At 45.9% G+C, this 16,730-nt stretch overlaps 1 protein-coding gene across 2 annotated transcripts; it reads right to left on the bottom strand.

Annotated features, from left to right (window-relative positions):
* LDHB (lactate dehydrogenase B) lies at positions 1-16,303 on the bottom strand. 2 transcript variants are annotated; one of them, XM_026708824.2, is made up of 8 exons: positions 15,976-16,303; positions 9,216-9,347; positions 7,387-7,504; positions 6,524-6,697; positions 4,757-4,930; positions 4,153-4,270; positions 2,569-2,692; positions 1-369 (listed from the first exon to the last, which is right to left on the bottom strand). In XM_026708824.2, the coding sequence occupies exons 2-8, from the start codon at positions 9,339-9,341 to the stop codon at positions 202-204; spliced, it is 1,002 nt and encodes a 333-aa protein (XP_026564609.1). In that variant the 5' UTR covers positions 9,342-9,347; positions 15,976-16,303; the 3' UTR covers positions 1-201. The 2 variants fall into 2 exon arrangements, with proteins under 2 accessions (XP_026564609.1, XP_087791385.1); XM_087935259.1 differs by lacking the exon at positions 15,976-16,303 and adding an exon at positions 11,827-12,011.
* Positions 16,304-16,730: the final 427 nt, after the last annotated feature.

Raw genomic sequence — 16,730 nt, 5'->3', positions numbered from 1 at the left:
TTGGGAGCACACACAAAAGAGCTGGTTTTATTTGTTCGGAACATCTGCATTTACGACAATGTGGATCTTAGCTGTGGTGGAGGAAAGCTGGTACCCTTTCAAGATGTTTACTGGAAGCTCGGCTACGGAGTTAACATGAACGTTGTTGGCTTAACACTGTCTGTCTTCTTGTTTACGGAGAATGAAAGCATCTCTAGGTGCCTACAGGTCTTTGAGGTCCTTCTGGACGTTCCACAACGTAGAGGCGCTGTTCTGGAGTTGAGCCACCTCATTATCCTTCAGCTTTTGATTGATCACACTGGTCAACCCCACGGATCCCAGCACACAAGGAAGGCTTAGGAACACTTCGTTTTCAATGCCGTACATACCCTGCAACCACAGATGGGAGAATTAGAAAATCCCTCATTCCTCAGCCTTACTGGGAAGTGCAATCACTGTTGACTATGTAGGGATTCTAGGCTGAACCCTCTTTTAACTCCACTCCCCGGCTCTGCCAGTCTTCCTAAAGGTCAAGGTTCCCCTCGCACATACATGCTAGTCATTTCCGGCTCTAGGGGGGGGCGGGGCTCATTTCTGTTTCAAAGCTGAAGAGCCAGCACTGTCCGAAGACGTCTCCGTGCTGAAGGTGCATGGAACTCTGTTCCCTTCCCACCAAAGTGGTCCCTATTTTTCTACTTGCATTTTTAATGTGCTTTTGAACTGCTAGGTTGGCAGAAGTTGGGACAAGTAATGGGAGCACACTCTGTTACGCGGTACTAGGAATTCGAACCATCGAACTGCCAACCTTTCTGATCAATAAGCTCAGCGTCTCAGCCACTGCGTCCCTTCTGCCATTCTTCCTACACTCATGTAATTGCTGTGTACACATGATTGAATGTGGGTCAAAAGACACCCGCCCCCCCAGTGACATGACCACAATGTTGATGCTTGGCAACTGGCTCACACTTCCATTACCGTCTGCAATGCCCTGCAGTCCGTTCATCCTGATTTGCATCAGTTTTGCAGGAAAATGCAACTTACTTCTGGTTTTCTAGCAAAAGCCGGCCCACCGCTAACAATGGGTTCACTTAACAATTATGGCATTTGCTTAACGATGGCCGGGAAAAAAAGCTCACATAAACATGTCTAGTCATGTGGTGACATGCTTCACTAACATTGTAACCTACAACTCTAATTGCCAGGCTCAATTACGGTTATAAGTCAGATATCATGTATAATAAACCGTGATTGTAATTCTAATGCCAGTCTGCTCTATCAGGCAGAAAAAATAACCTTGAGGGACAGGAGAAAGAGCTGCAATCAAGAACATGGTCAGATATAGGTAGTGTTGTGGTTAGCCGGGAGCAGTTGCTGACAGTTGAGGAGAGCGAGGACTCAAATGAGGGGCTAGGACCATTAGGGAGTCGACTGCTGCCTTCAGAGATTGTGGGGGCTGGCAGCAGTGATGAGGAGATTCCTGAGGAGCCTGTGCCAAGTGTGTGCAGGATTGCTCGGAGGAAAGAACAGTTACAACAGCAGGGGCAACTTGGGAGTAAGGCTGCAAGGTAATGGCCCTTCCTTCCAGAAGATAAAAGCCAGCTGTTAAACTAACCTTCTTTGCAGAAGGCAAAGACGTTTTGAAACTACAGCTTCATGGACATTCCAGAATCCTGAGTTTGTATTTGTAGATTCTTATTTTGCAAATTATTTGTCTGTTATCTTTTGGCAAATCTCGCTCAGTTTGGCAAGGCGTGTGCTTATCACAGCTAATTATTTTGTAAAAGCATTACAAGGTTTCTGTTCTTTTTGAATTGTGTTTGATTTGTCGGAAAAAGGCAATCCTCAACTTACAACTATTCATTCAGGGACCATTTGAAGTTACCACAGAATTTTTAAAAAGCCACTTTACTTTTTCACAATTACAAACACTGTGGCACCCCATGGTCACCTGATCGAAATATGGATGCTTGGCAACTGGTTCATATTTATGAAAATTGCAGTGCCCAGGGGTCAGATGATAACTTTTTGCGGCCTGCTGACAAGCAAAGTCAATGGGGAAGCCAGATTTGCTTAACAACCATGCTACTCACTTAAAACTGTGGCGATTCGCTTAATAACTATAACAAGAAAGGTCTTAAAATGAGGAAAATTCACTGAAGAACCGTCTTGCTTAGTAATAGAAACTTTGGGCTCAATTGTGGTTGTAAGTCGAGGATGACCTATAAAAAAATATGGGCCAGAATGGTAACCCAAATAAATCCCTGGTTTTCAGGAAGATAAAAGTGAGGTGTGGGAAGCACATTCAGACTGGCAAAGAGTGACTTTATTTTCCTAGTCCAGTTTATCTTAAAGGCTGACTCCCCAATCCTAACCCATTGATCTCTAGAAAACTCATTTATCTCTATATTCACCTGAAACAGGTCTGCAAAGATGGCGACTTTGTGGACTTCAACTCCCAGAATTCCCCAGCCAGCGAGTTGAAGTCCACAAGTCTTAAAGTCGTCAAGTTGGAGACCCCTGACCTAAAGCAAAGGGGAGAGAGAAGTATATAAAAAATGGAAAACACTGCCATCTCACACCGGTCCTTACCTTCACCATGGTAGACACTGGGTGGACTCGACAAAGGTTCTTCAAAATGGTTTCTAGAAGATCAGCAACACTAAAGCCAATGGCCCAGTTGGTGTAGCCTTTCAGTTTGATCACTTCATAAGCACTATTGGACACACAAGAGGAAGTGTGGGTCAGCTTGCTCAACGGGAAACTAAAAGCTCTAAAACTGTTACGCATCTGAAATCGCCCTTGCAAGAGCAGACAAACAGCCAACGTCATTGTCAAGTAAGGAGCATTCAAACAAATAATCCATGAAAGGAGGAACTGACCATCTGCTACGTCCTTCCCCGTTTTTTCCAACATGTGTTGGTCTACGGTTCCAAATATTCCCAATTATAGCCTCTGAATACTTTTTTTTGGGAATTATTATCAGATGCATAGCTCTAGGAACTGGACTGGGGCAAACAATAACCCCAATCAAGGAACTGCCAAATAAGGTAAGAGTAAACAGCCCAACCAAAGAACCACACCAACCAACATTGACAAGGGAAGCTACTAGACCAGTGGACCCCAACTTTTTGAGCACCAGGGACCAGTTCCACAGACAGAGGTTTTTCTGTGGACCAAAGGGGTGTAGAGGATGTGGTTTCGTGCACTGCCTGCACCCAATAGATGGGGCTTTGCTGGTTTGCGTGGTCCAGCTTCTGGCATGCCAGGGACCAGAGGTGATGGACTGTGATAGGGCTTCTTTTCAAGGTGGACAACTCACTGGAGCCAACTTGCCAGCGGTGACAATTCAACACAGGATAACTCAAGAGAAGGACAAGTAGAATTGCAACTCAGCCCTGCTTTGAGGATTTTTAATTTGAGAAGGTTCAAACCTATAGCAAGACAAGGCCCACTGCAATTCACTTATCCCTCTCTTGAGTTATCTCACATTCAATTGTCCCAGGGTGAGTTGGCCAGGGTGAGACAGCCAGGATTAGTCGTCTGCAGTTGAATTGTCTTAGACCTGAGAGCAAAGTCCACTTCTTACTAGCGTTGATTATATTACCTAGTTTCGGTAATGAAACGTCTGCAAGTAAACAACCAAGCTTCTAGAGCACTAAGGCTCCCTGAAACTGAGAATTTCAGGTGCCAAAATATGTTTGTAGGCTTATCCATGAGTATGTATGCCAAGGGTCTTCAAACTTGGCCAGTTTAAGACTTGTGGACTTCAACTCCCAGACTTCCTGAGGTAACATGACTGGAGGAGGAATTCTGGGAGCTGAATTCCACAAGTCTTAAACTTGCCAAGTTTGAAGACCCCTGATATATGGTAATATTTTTTAGAAGTACCTGTGTATCCAGATAAATAAGCCCATCTGCGTACAAACTGACCCTCAAACTTTTTAATCAAAATACCACGAAAAACATGCCACATGCACACATAAGCTAGTTGTGAAAATTATAAAACATTTCAAGAATTGCCTTATGCGCAGGTTAGCACATTTTTCAAGATATATAGGTTAGAAATTTGAGCCTCAGATGGGCTTATCCACAAGTATATATGATACTTTCTGTCCAAGAAAACATTTTTTGTTTTGTTTCAGCTATTGCTTCCATAACTTAATCGCACCATACCTCTCCACCACCTGTTTATGGACTTTCTTCCATTCCTCTGGATCTTGATCAGTCCCCATTTGTGGATTCAAGTCCTGGAGAGAAACTCCTGCTACGTTGACTCCGCTCCAGATCGGTACTGAAAAGGGTTAAAGAGAATTTAGTGCTGTGTAATATAAGTGACGGATCTACATTTAAGCAACGTGTTTCAGTGAAATTTTTTTTTTTCCAAACATGGCAACTTTAAATTGTGTGGACTTCAATTCCCAGAATTCCCCAGCCGGCATGGAATTGAAACCCATACTTCTTAAAAATGGCAAATTTGAAAAAACAAACAAACAGGCAATTCTCAATGTGTTCATTCCCTTGATCATACTTTTCTGGTATTATACCTAACAAAAATATTTCTAGTTTATAATCTATATGCTACTTTCACATTTTTTTCTAACCATGTATGTATTTTTGTCCACATTTTTTTGTTGTTGCTTTTGCACACGTCCACCACATATTGTAATACGTGCCTGATGCATCTGAATGATCCCTGGAGCAAAGAACTGTGGGAAATATAGTGCAGAACATATGGAAGGCGTCAACAACTGCCTGCATTGCAAACAGGCCTACTCACCACTGGAATCGCCATGTTCTCCCAAGACCCAACCGTGACAGCTGGAGGGATGGATGCCCAATTTTTCGGCCATCAAAAAGCGGAACCGAGCAGAATCAAGGTTACAACCGCTACCGATGACACGGTGCTTTGGCAAACCACTAAGTTTCCATGTCACGTAGGTCAGGATGTCCACTGGAAAAGGGAAGACAAACAGGCTGAAAGACAGATCCTCCAAGCCATCTGGTTATGATGGCAGCCTTGGGATTAAAACTTGCAGATCAGCTCTCTGGCAAGGTCTGTATGCAACTTGACCCTGGCCACTGTGCTTATACACCGCAGTTTATGACTTGGTGCCCCTTGCGGACCCAAAATTTTGACCTCAAATGATGTGCAAATGTAAGTAGTTACTGACTTACAACAACTTGTTTAATGATCTTTGGAAATTATAATGGCACTGAAAAAAGTGGCTTAGGACTGGTCCTCACACTTATGACTGTCACAACATTTCCCATGGTCACATGATCAAAATTTGGGCACTTGCCCACCAGGATTTATGACTGCAGCATCGTGAGGTCATGTGATCACCATTGGAGGCTTTTCCCAGCCAGCTTCCAACAAGCAAAATCAACGGCAGAAGTGCTTAATGACCACACAATTCACTTAACAACCACGGCAAAAGAGATTCACATGCGAGTCACTTAACAACTTCCTTGCTTAGCAATGGAAATTCTGGCCCCAATTGTGGCCGTAAGCAGAGGACTACTTATATCTGCCTGATTGTGTAGTTATAGCAATATGCATCGCTATCTTTAACACCAGTTACTGCAAAAACCTACTTTTCTATTATTTATTCGTTATCGGTCTTCTGTTCTGCAAAAAATGATTCCAGGATATTTGCAAATGTGGGATAAACCTGAATAAACATTTAATGCAGTATGTAGCGGCATCTGCATGTACATTCATATCCAAACCACCTGTAAAATACTAATTTTTATGGCCCTGCAATCCCTTAATACAGGATACTCTTGGGGTGACTGGATGGAGCTGAGCATTTACTGACCAGATGCCTTTCCTGACGCCACACGGAGTTCGCAGCAGATATTTTTTCTTTGCCCCCAGAGAGAGAAAAATCGGTCGCTACCTAGGACTGAACGCTCAACCTTCCGAGGGAGGCGAGCGTCTTCACCACTAGGCCACCATGGTGCTCATAACCAAACCACATTAAGGCATTAAAAGTAATATGTCAACTTGTAAATCATTCCTATGCCTGTTTCCGAGGTGCCATAACAAGGAAGGGGGGAAGGCCTGAGGGAGCAGTGCGGCAGATGAAGGCCAGAAGCACATTCCATGCATATCTTGTGGAGATTGTAGCCTAGGCTACTGGATCTTCTGCCCTCGAAAATCCTTCATTGTAGTGTGATTGATGACACCCAGCTGGTGATTTATAAATCTGTGTGTTATAAATCTGATTTATGACACACCCAGGGGGGGGGGGGAAACAGGGTCATAGGTGATAGTAAATTATGTGTCTCAGAGTTGGCTTCACACAGGTTAGTGGCAGACATGTTGCTCCTAATAAATCTTTTGAATCCTTTTGAAGCTTGGCTCCACGCTGATGATTAAATTAGGGCAATCTCCGGAACCCTGACATAATACCGATTTGTTTTATAACATGCTCCATTCTTAAGCTGGATAGTTTTATATACAATAACCAGTGATAAGAGAGTTGGTTTCAAGCACCAGCCCTCCCACATAATTGCTTTTGACCCCAAACCAACACTTTACCTGGGTTTGACACCACTAGAATGATGCAATTTGGGCTGTATTTCACAACTTGAGGGATAATGAATTTGAAGACATTGACGTTCCTTTGAACTAAGTCAAGGCGGCTTTCTCCTTCCTGCTGGCGGACCCCAGCGGTTACAACCACCACCTTTGAATTTGCGGTCACAGAATAATCTGAAGAGAAAGGAAGGAGAGGTGAAGTTACTCTGTGGATCACGTTTGGTTCTTATCCAAACTTTTGCAAAGAGCAGAGAAACCCAGTGGCCAAGAACCTTCCTTCTCTTGTCCCAAAGTTGCTTTTTCAGGAGGAAACTGGACACTTTCCTAATTTTTCTTTGAAGAAGTTTCACTTCTCATCCAAGAAGCTTCTTCAGCTCTAACAGGGCAGTGGGGAATGGAAGTGGTCAAGAACCTTCCTTCTCTTCTTCAACAATCCCCTGGTTGCTGCTCATTTACCTCAAATCAGTAGTGGGCTCCTACCTTGGTCGCTAACGGTTCGGTGGGTGATTGCGTGCGCGCACATCCCTAATGTGCATGTGGCACACGCCCCTAAAATGCGTGTACCCCTAATATGCGCACATGCCCTTAACGCACCAATCAGCTGAGAGGACAAAGAAATGGAAAGCTAGGAATGATACTCCCACCCACCCATGTTCCTGATGCTTTTTTTATCCTTTCAGCTGATCGAACCGGTAGTGTTTTTTTTTTACTACCGGTTCGGTTGAACCGAGCCAAACCGGTAGCATACCACCACTGCCTCAAATTCTGGTCAACGATGACCACCAAGCCACTCAGTAACCAGGACAGGATTGATCTTGACTTCCTGGTGATTATTGGCCAAAGATTTGTTTGGAAAACCTTACCCTTGTCTGCTACAATCTTAGGTGTCTTCAGAAACAAGCTTCCGTGTTGTAGATCCAGCATTTCTCCCTTCAGTTTGTCTTCCAGGACATCAACGAGAGCAAGTTCATCACAGAGACCCTGGCATCAGGTAGAAATGTCAGAGTGCACAGTTTGACTAGGTGAGGCAACCCAGGAGCAAATATAGCACACAGAGGTTTGTAATAATAAATAGTGGTTTATCTCTACACAACAATATATATACACGTACTAGGCAAAGGTCAAACAATCAATCAGCAATCAGCTACAGCAGGGAAGCACACACGGAGAGAGAGATATGCCCCATCAGGGCCTCTCTTACAATACAGCCTCTTAAAGTGGTAGCAGTCAAATAACCCTGCTGACTCATTACTACCACTGCATCATCATTACAGCACTACGGCAGCTGTTCAGCTATTAAATCATCATTACCCTGACAAGAAACATGATTAAACAAGAATTAAGCATGAGGATTGCTGCACTGGCACACTTTGGGCATTAATCAAACAGAGGTCCAACTCATCATGGATGTGATTGATCTATCTTAAGCAGGCTTTGATACAAGCTTCTGAGTCAGGAATGGATCGCCTTCAAAACTCATTTTGTATCATTAATAAATTCAATGCATTAGCTGCCTTAATCTTAATTTGTTTTGAGCTGTACTCTGAAACTAATAGAGCTAGAATGAATAGGAGACCACAAGCACTTTTCTTTGCTAGACCAATTTGTTGCATTTCTCAACTACAGGTAGTCCTCAATTTATGACCAATTGCGACAGTTTGAAATTACGCAGCCTCGGGGGGGGGGAACGACTTATCAGCCATCCTCAAAGTTAAAACAAAGGCAACACTTCTAGGGTCACACGATCACAATTTGGGGACTTGGCAACCAGCTCACATTTACAATGGTTGCAGCATCTCCTGGTAATGTGATTGCAATTTGTAACTTTCCCAGCCAGTTTCTGACAAGCAAAATCAATGGAGGAAGTTGGATTTGCTTAATGACTGTGTGATTCACTTAACCACCATCTGATTTGCAGTAAAAATGGTTGTAAAATCTGATCTGGTCATGTGATGACTCCGTTAATGACCATATTACTTAGCGACCAACATTCAGATCCCAACTGTGATTGTATGTTGTGGAGTACCTGCGCCATAATTTTGCGCAACCAGTTGGATACATACTACTTAACTGGGATCTAGCCTTTTTAAAATACTGTATTGAATTCTACATGCTGTCTGGGGATCTTTTGCATGAAAGACAAGTGTTGTGGCCTGTCGGCTGCCAGCAGAGCAAGTAGCAGACAAGGAGGAGGGGGAGCCTCGGCCAGCTTTGGAAGCCTCTGATAAGGAAACAGCATCAGAGAGAGAGCTGGGGCTTTCCATCCTGCCAGTCTTCGAGGCCTGATCTGAGTGAGGAGGAGGAAGAGATGGGGCCCATCCCAGATGTGCATATATGCACAGAGAGCAAAGGAGAGGAGAGCAACGGAAAACAATAAGCCGGCTCTCAGGGAAAAGCAGGCGTGGACGCTAACCAGCCCCTCCACGGTTGGGAAATAAATAGTAGGGGGTTTGGGAGTGACTGGTTCCGTTCATTTTCTAGTATGCAACGAGCAATATGGATTCCTTGGCCAGAACTAGGTTTGTTGGGACTCGTGACGTTTGGTTTTTGTTTATCCGCGTGAATCAAAGACTGTTTGTGCCCTGTTTTGAAAAGGGGGTTTATTTTACTTGCAAGTAAGTAACCTTATCATTACTTGCAAAGGCTGGATCAGAATAGCCAGCACGTAAGCCTCTCAAATTGACATACGTACCCTTTCCAGGACACTGACAGCACAGGCCATCCCCACCTGACCGACTCCTACCACGGTGATCTTGTTGTTTGGTTGGGTGCTGGGCTGGGTAATTGGGGTGATCAGTTTGTCCTTGAGGGAAGCCATGGCTTTCTGTAAAAAAAAAGAGAAAGACATGTGAAGCCACCTTCAGCAATTCAATGGGCCACCAAGATGGAATTCCCAATATACACCACCCGTGTGGATTCTATCCTCTTTATAGTCCTGGGTCTTCAAATGTGGAGACTTTAAGACTTGTGGACTTCAACTCCCAGAATTCTGCAGTCATCCTGGAATCCTAGGAGTTGAAGTCCACAAGTCTCACCGTTGCCAACGCTTTAATCAACGTTTTTCTCCCAGTCAAGGGTAATAGAATTCATAATTCAATTTATCTGGGGAATCACAAAGTTGAGAAAGGATGGTATATCACTTACCCATTATCACTATTATCATCATCATCAACAATATCATTCAAGTATAATTTTTGATTCGTACTGCAACAAGATGCTCAGGACAACATGCGCCATTATACCCACCAACACTTGCTATTTATTGATGGAAATCATAGAACTGGCAACGTCCATTGAAAAAGCCAACCCCAACCCCATGCATTGCTCAACATCACAAGTTCTAGTAAGATGTTTACAAGCGACACAGAAAGGATTTGTTTACTGTATGTAGTTTGACTTGAAAGATGGCCCCCGAACTGAGACATTCTCTTCGCAAAAGCGAGCAAGGCAGAATAAAGCAGGCCTTTGTTCTCTTCTTTGGCAATCTTCACGAGATCACAGCAGTCAACAACTTTGAGAAAACATGGGCATAAACAGCCATGCTGGGATCGGAGTGAGGAAAAGAGAAATAACGCCTGGCCGATCTCTTACTGGGGCCCCAACAAAGAAGCCATATTATGAATGGGCGTTGGTGTGGTTTGCTGGCAGCCGGTGTGGACTGCAGAGGTATCGGACAGTGAGGACAAAGGGAACCAGTCAGGGAGTCTGGCGAGGACTTGGACGAGGATCCTGCATCCGATGCAGGGATGGGGTCCAGGACTGTCTGAGAGTGGGTGCTGCCTTCGGAGCCTGGCAGCAGTGAGGCAGAGGACCTAGGGGAGCCTGTTCTCAGTGCACGTGTGCACAGAGCTGCTAGAAGGTGAGAGCAGCTGAAGCAGAAGGGGCAACTCGGGAGTAAGGCTGGGAGGTGATTGCCCCTCCCATAAGGGACAAAAGTCAGACGTCAATGATGAACACTTTGCAAGAAGCAAAGCAGTTCAGTAATCTCTGAGTCCTTCGTGAAGCTCTGTACTCTGGTTGTTGTTTTTCCCTCAAGGACAAGACGCCCATACCCAACCCATTTTGCAAAAAAAACAACCCAACCCCCCCCCCCTGGTCCTCTGCCCCCTCCTGTCCGGTGTTCTAGGTTTTTGAGTTGGTTTATGTTAGCCCTCCCCTGGCTCCCCCAAGGCCAAACATAACCCTGATGCACCCCTCAATGATTTTTTTATTAAATGCCATCATGGAGTATTCTTAATAGTTTCTTCACCTCAGCCACTTTTTTATATCTAGGGTACTTGTTAATGCTTAAGGAAATCCTTTAAAAAAAATAGCTCGGATGCTAATTTAGCAAACTTTTGTCTTCCTCGTGTATTTAATTCCCTCCTTTCTAAAGACCAAGGTCTGCTATTTGTGTCAGATTTAGATTCTTCCAAAAACTCAAGATGGCACCTTTCCAATGTTTTCTTCCCCATCAACAACCTCACTAGTTAGATGAGGTTAGAAGAAGGGATGATTGCCTCATAGCTAGTGAACGACTGATGGTGGACAGTAAATCTGAGGCTGGTCATGTTGTGGCCTACTCGGACAGTGAGGAGGTTGGGCCGGTCCTGGAGTCTGGGAAAGGCTCTGACGAGTGCTCTGTGTCAGAGGCAGAGATGGGGCCAGGGCTGTCTGACAGTTCTCAGCTGCCTTCAGAGGTCAGCGGGGCAGAAGAACAGCTGGAGCCTGTTCCCAGTGTGCACATGAGCAGAGCTGCCAGAAGAAGGGAACAGTTAAGAAACAAGGATCGACTTGGGAGTAAAGGCTCAGGTGGATGGTGAATGGCCCCTCCCATAGGGAATAAAGAGGAGCACAAGGGGAGTGGTGTTTTCAGGAGACAATTAGCTCAATTCATTAGGGTGAAGATCTGTTCCTGAATTCTTGCCAAGTAATTGCTGCTACAGCGTGGTGTTTGGAAGATATTGGGCCTGTCAACTCTCCAAGCCTGATAAAAGTCTGTAGCTGTGAAATCTCATGAAAGACTGTTTGCCAGGACTTTGCTGGAGAGGAATTCACTTTATCCTAAAAAAGAGGGGTTTTACTGGAACGAGGAGTCTGCTTCATGATCTTGGGAAGCCTAGGTCAGAACAGGTCACATGGTGACCCACTTAATGACCATAACAATGTACAGGACGGCCCGTATTTGCACAGGGAGCGATCTGACTGATCTGCAGATGTTTAATGGTTTTGGATGAAGTTTGACTTTCGCCCATTGATCAAAAATGTGTTGTCCTTGTAGAAATGAGGGCAAAGGAAGGCAGGTGGGTAACTTTCCCACTTACCTTTTTTTCAGCACTCCAAGATGGAGGCCACCGGTTGCTATCATCGTCGCTGCTATCGTCATCCGAAGACCCCACGGCGTAACAAACAACAAAGAATGTGCCCATAGTGAACTTCTACTGTTTCACAGCAACGACAGCAGAGACGCAATAGACAACTGACATGGTCCCTGCCTCGAAAGGCTTACAATCTACAACAACAGACAAAACAGGAATGGGAAAAGGAAAGGGAGGGGGGGAGGAGAAGTCAAGGCCCCATAGCTACCAAGCAATGATGAGTTTAACCACAGTAAGTAGAAAGCAACGATTGGGGGTTTCTTTGCTTTCAAGTTGATCTGACGGTGACCTGGGAGTCCCATAGGGGGATGAAGTTGGAAGGTGTAATTTTTTTTTTTTCCTTTCAAACTTGGCAACTTCAAGATTTTAATTTTGGTTGAAATGCACCTCTCTTGAAGTTTCTGTGTTTGTGTAGAGAAGCAGTGGCAGAACCCTGGGGAGCGGAGTTAAAAGAGGGGCCAGCCTAGAATCTCAAATGGACTAACTCCAACCCTCCAAATGCTGCTGACTGTTATCTAACGCCAAACACATGCCGTTAGCATGTATAACATAAGCACAATCAGCAATAAATCAGATTAATTGGATCTTCAATGCAGATCTCGTCTTTTGTCGTCTTGACAGTTTGAAAAACATTGCTTTAAAAGTGTCACCCTCCCCAATTCTGTCCAGTTCTGAGGCATGCCACTAACTGGGGCAAAGTACAACGGATGGATGAGTAATATAATATAATTTAGTTTTTCATGGCTAGGATCCAGACCACGTGGCTTTGGAACTATGGTTCCACACTCAAAGGTCAATGCTCTCTTTTCATGGCCAACCGGAAGGATTCTTCAGCGTTAAATGTGAATCGCTCCCGGGGAAAAGCCCCGTTGCCAAAGGATGGGTGGGGTTGACTGACCCCAGATTGTGGGTTCACATGAACAAGTGCTACTAATCAAGCTGAATTTGCAGGAACACTGAAACTCACCTTCCTGGAACCATCCAGAGCAGTGGTGGGATTCAATTTTTTTTTTTTTTACTACTGGTTCTGTGGGTGTGGCTTGGTGGACGTGGCAGGGGAAGGATACTGCAAAATCCCCATTCCCTCCCCATGCCACTAACCTGCTTTCCAGCTCCATTCTCCTGGGCAGGGCAACCAAAGAAGACCCAGCCAATCAGCTGGGACTCAATCGGAGGCAGAGAATAGATGGGGGCGGAGCCAGTCAGAGGTGGGATTTGCTGTTTCTCCGAACTACTCAAAGTTTCCGCTCCTGGTTCTACAGAACCAGTGAGAACCGGCTGAATACCACCTCTGATCAGACTCCCTCACAAGGAGATGCATTTTTTTGTCATTTTCAAACTATCCCAATTAAGGGATTGCTGCTTCAGGTGATCCTCAACTTAGGACCACAACTGAGCCCAAATGTTCTGTTGCTAAACAACTTTTGTCCTATTTTATAGCCTTTCTGGCCACAGTTGTTAAGTGAATAACGGCAGTGGTTTAAGTCAGTAACTCGGTAATTAAGTGAATCTGGTCCCCAAAAGGGATCACATGACCCCAGGATGCTGCAACAGTCATAAATCTGTGTCGGTTGCCAAGCTGAGCATAGAGATGCTGCAAGGGGTGTGTGAAAAACGGTCAGTCACTTTTTCAGTGCCGTTGTAACTTCAGTCACTAAACAAACTGTTGTTAATCAAGGACTACCTGAACTGAGCCATCCTACTCCCACCAGGGCCCTTGTGTTTTAATGAAGCTAAACTGAAACAAGAGAGGGAAACAATATTTTTACATTCAGGCCCCAACATGTAGGAACCAGAAACTACAGGTGCTTCTCGTTTTAGGACTGGCTGCTAGCAACCATTCAAAATGACAACTAAACCTACATATGACCCTGTTTCGAACTTATGATGTTCAGTTCCTGGTTATGTGACTGGTTTTTAGACACCCAGTCCCTATTTAGAATAGTGCAGCAGATATGCGACTGAAATTTACACCATATTTTCCCCACACAAACCAGGAAAGAAAAAGAAAACCACAGCAAACAATGGGCTTGCTTAACGATTCCAGGGTTTGCTTAAGGACCGTGTTGCTGCTTTGCGACCACCATAGTCACTGACCAACCACAGCACACACACAAAAAAAAGGTCATAAAAATTGAGTCCGGTCTCATGATGGCCCACTTTGTATGGATTGTGTATGAGGCGCAGTGGTTCGAGTGCAGTACTGCAGGCTACTTCTGCTGACTGCCGGCTGCCTGCAATTTGGCAGTTCGAATCCCACCAGGCTCAAGGTCGACTCAGCCTTCCATCCTTTCGGAAGTGGGTAAAAATGAGGACCCAAAATTGTTGGGGGCGTTAGGCTGATTCTGTAAACCGCTTAGAGAGAGCTGTAAAAGCACCGTGAAGCGGTATATAACTCTTAAGTGCTGTTGTGATTCTGCCAGTCTCAGTTACAGTCCTAACATGCCCGTGAACCCTCCTTAACTTGCTACATGACTCTTTGCACGGATTACGACACGGCAAACGCTGCAGAAACCCTGCTAAGCCACTCTACCCCCCCCCCCAATCTTGCAGCCTTTTTAAAGCCTAATTCTTCCTTAAAAAAGAAAAAAAAAAAGAAAAAACTTAATTCTTGCAAGGTCTCCTCTGGCAGGATGTGGCTCACCCCTGCCTGGGTGTGAACCGGAAGACTCTCGAAACAGGCAAGCAAATATAAAGTGCGTAATTTTGTGTGTGTGTGGGGGGGAGTGTCACGTGATCCTCTTGGCACCCAAATGACTCTGCAGCTTGGCTTGCAATAAAAAAATCAAACCGCATCAGGGGAAAAAAAAAAATCCTTCATTTTTCCAGGGGTGGGGGAGCTCTCCCTTTTTTTACACATCTCCCCCCCCTCCCCACCTGTGCAATTCCACTGCCGACAAGGGCGGGGCCGGAAAAAGTGAGCATGCATTTTTTTCAACCCCCCCCCTTTTTTTTCCTTGAGGGGGAAAAAAAAACCCCTTTCCACAGACCGCGTGTTCCAAGGCACGTCCTTCTCTCTCCTCCCCCCACCCCCGCCTGCTTGATTGACAGCTGCTTCCCCAAAGCCTCTCTCTCTCTCTCTCTCTCTCTCTCTTCAACCCCGGGATTAATGATGCAACAAGACCCCTCCTTCTGGCATCTGGGGAAAGATCGGACCATCCATCGTGCGCTTTTCTTTCCTTTCTTTCTTTCTTTCTTTTTTAACCCGCCCCATTCGGGAGACAAAAGGAAGAAAAGCAAAATCCGGGCGAAAATTCCCAGCCGTGGGGGTGGGGTGGGGTGTAGGGGGAAGGAAAGCGGATAAACGATCTCCTTCTAATAACGCCTTTGGGGAAAAGGAAGCAGGTTAGAAATGCGTTTAAGAAAGGGGAAAAAAACCGCGGTGGTGGTGGGGAGAAGGAGACACTCCATCCATCCTCTTTCCTTCCCCGCTTCCCTCTTGAGCGCATCCTTTTTTAATTTGCATGCATGCATGCGTGCAAAAAAAAAAGAAGACCATCGCAGGCCTGAAGGGTTGACCGAAATCGGGGGCCTAGAGAATTGGGGGGGGGGAGAGAAAAACAGAAGCAGCAAAGAGATGACATCGCCCCTCTCCTCAATTCCACCTTCCCCATCCTCCAACCTGCACCCGGATCGCTTTCCAGCCTACATTGCATAGCATGGGAAAAATACAAATATATATATTTGCAATAGTGGCGAACGTACATCATCTGCCTGCCGGCCTATCTATCTGTCTGCCATCTATCTGTCTGTCTGTCTGTCTATTCATTCATCTATTCCTGTCTGTCTACCATCTACCAACCAATCTATCAATCTATCTACGGTGTCTGTCTGTCTATCTATCTATCCATTCCTGCCTGCCTGTCTTATCATCTAGCTAGCTATCTACGGCGTCTGCCCGTCCGTCCGTCCATCCTTCCCTCCTACCTACCGACCTACCTACCGTCTGTCTATTCGCCACGATTGCAAACATATGAATTTTAATATTGATTAAATATATGTAAGGGGGGACCCCAGATCTGCTTGGAAAAAAAGAGGCTTTTTGGGGGGAGGGGGGTGTAGGAAGAGATGCGATCCAGCTCTCCGAGGACTCACCTCTTAAACTGGCTTGCTTGCTTGCTTGCTTGCTTGCTTGCTCGGGGCCGGCGGATGGAGCGGATGGCGAGCAGAGCGCGGCGCGGGAGCAAGCAGCCTGCAAAGGAGACGGAGAAGGAGGAAGGCAAACGGGTCAGGCCGGCAAGGACAGGAAGAAGCGGGTGGGGTTGCGAGACGGGGCGGATCCGGCTCCCCCCCAGCCGCCGGCGGCGCTGCTCTCCTCGGGTTACGCTTTTGTGATTGGGAAGCCGAGCCTCGCCCGCCCCTTCGCCTCGCGCAATCCCCTGCAAGGACGCCGCGCAAGGGTGAAGCGCTTTTCCCCTCCTCTTCCTCTCCCGCCGCGCAGGCCGGAGCATCCTTCGCCCGCCTCCCTCGCCCAGGGCCGAGGCGGGCATCGATCCCTTTTGCGCCGCCTTTTTCCCCGCGGCTCCTGCCTTGGGTTCGGGGTCGGTGGGTGGGTTCGTCTTGTCCGAAGGGGCGCAAGTCCTTCAAATGGCGTTAGGGTCTCTTTGGTTTGCGGGGTGGGGTTGGACTAGATGACCTACAAGGTCCCTTCCATCTTGGTTAATCTTAACGTAATGATGAATTAGCCCGTGGGATCTGGGTTACTGAGCGAGGCTCTTCTTAAGTGCGTCTTGCCTCCCTTTTAGGACCTTTTGCTTGAAGCAGCGGCTAAAGTGAGTCACTGCAAGTTGTTAAGGTCGTTAAGTGAATCTGGCTTCCCCATTGACTTGGCTTGCAAAAGGGGATCCCGT

The sequence above is a fragment of the Pseudonaja textilis genome, chromosome 5 (genome assembly GCF_049901715.1).
Source record: "Pseudonaja textilis isolate UNSWEBS1 chromosome 5, rPseTex1.2, whole genome shotgun sequence".
In the NCBI taxonomy this organism is placed as follows: Eukaryota; Metazoa; Chordata; class Lepidosauria; order Squamata; family Elapidae; genus Pseudonaja; species Pseudonaja textilis.
Note: the sequence above shows the minus strand (reverse complement) of the source record. Positions and strands in the feature narration are given on the sequence as shown.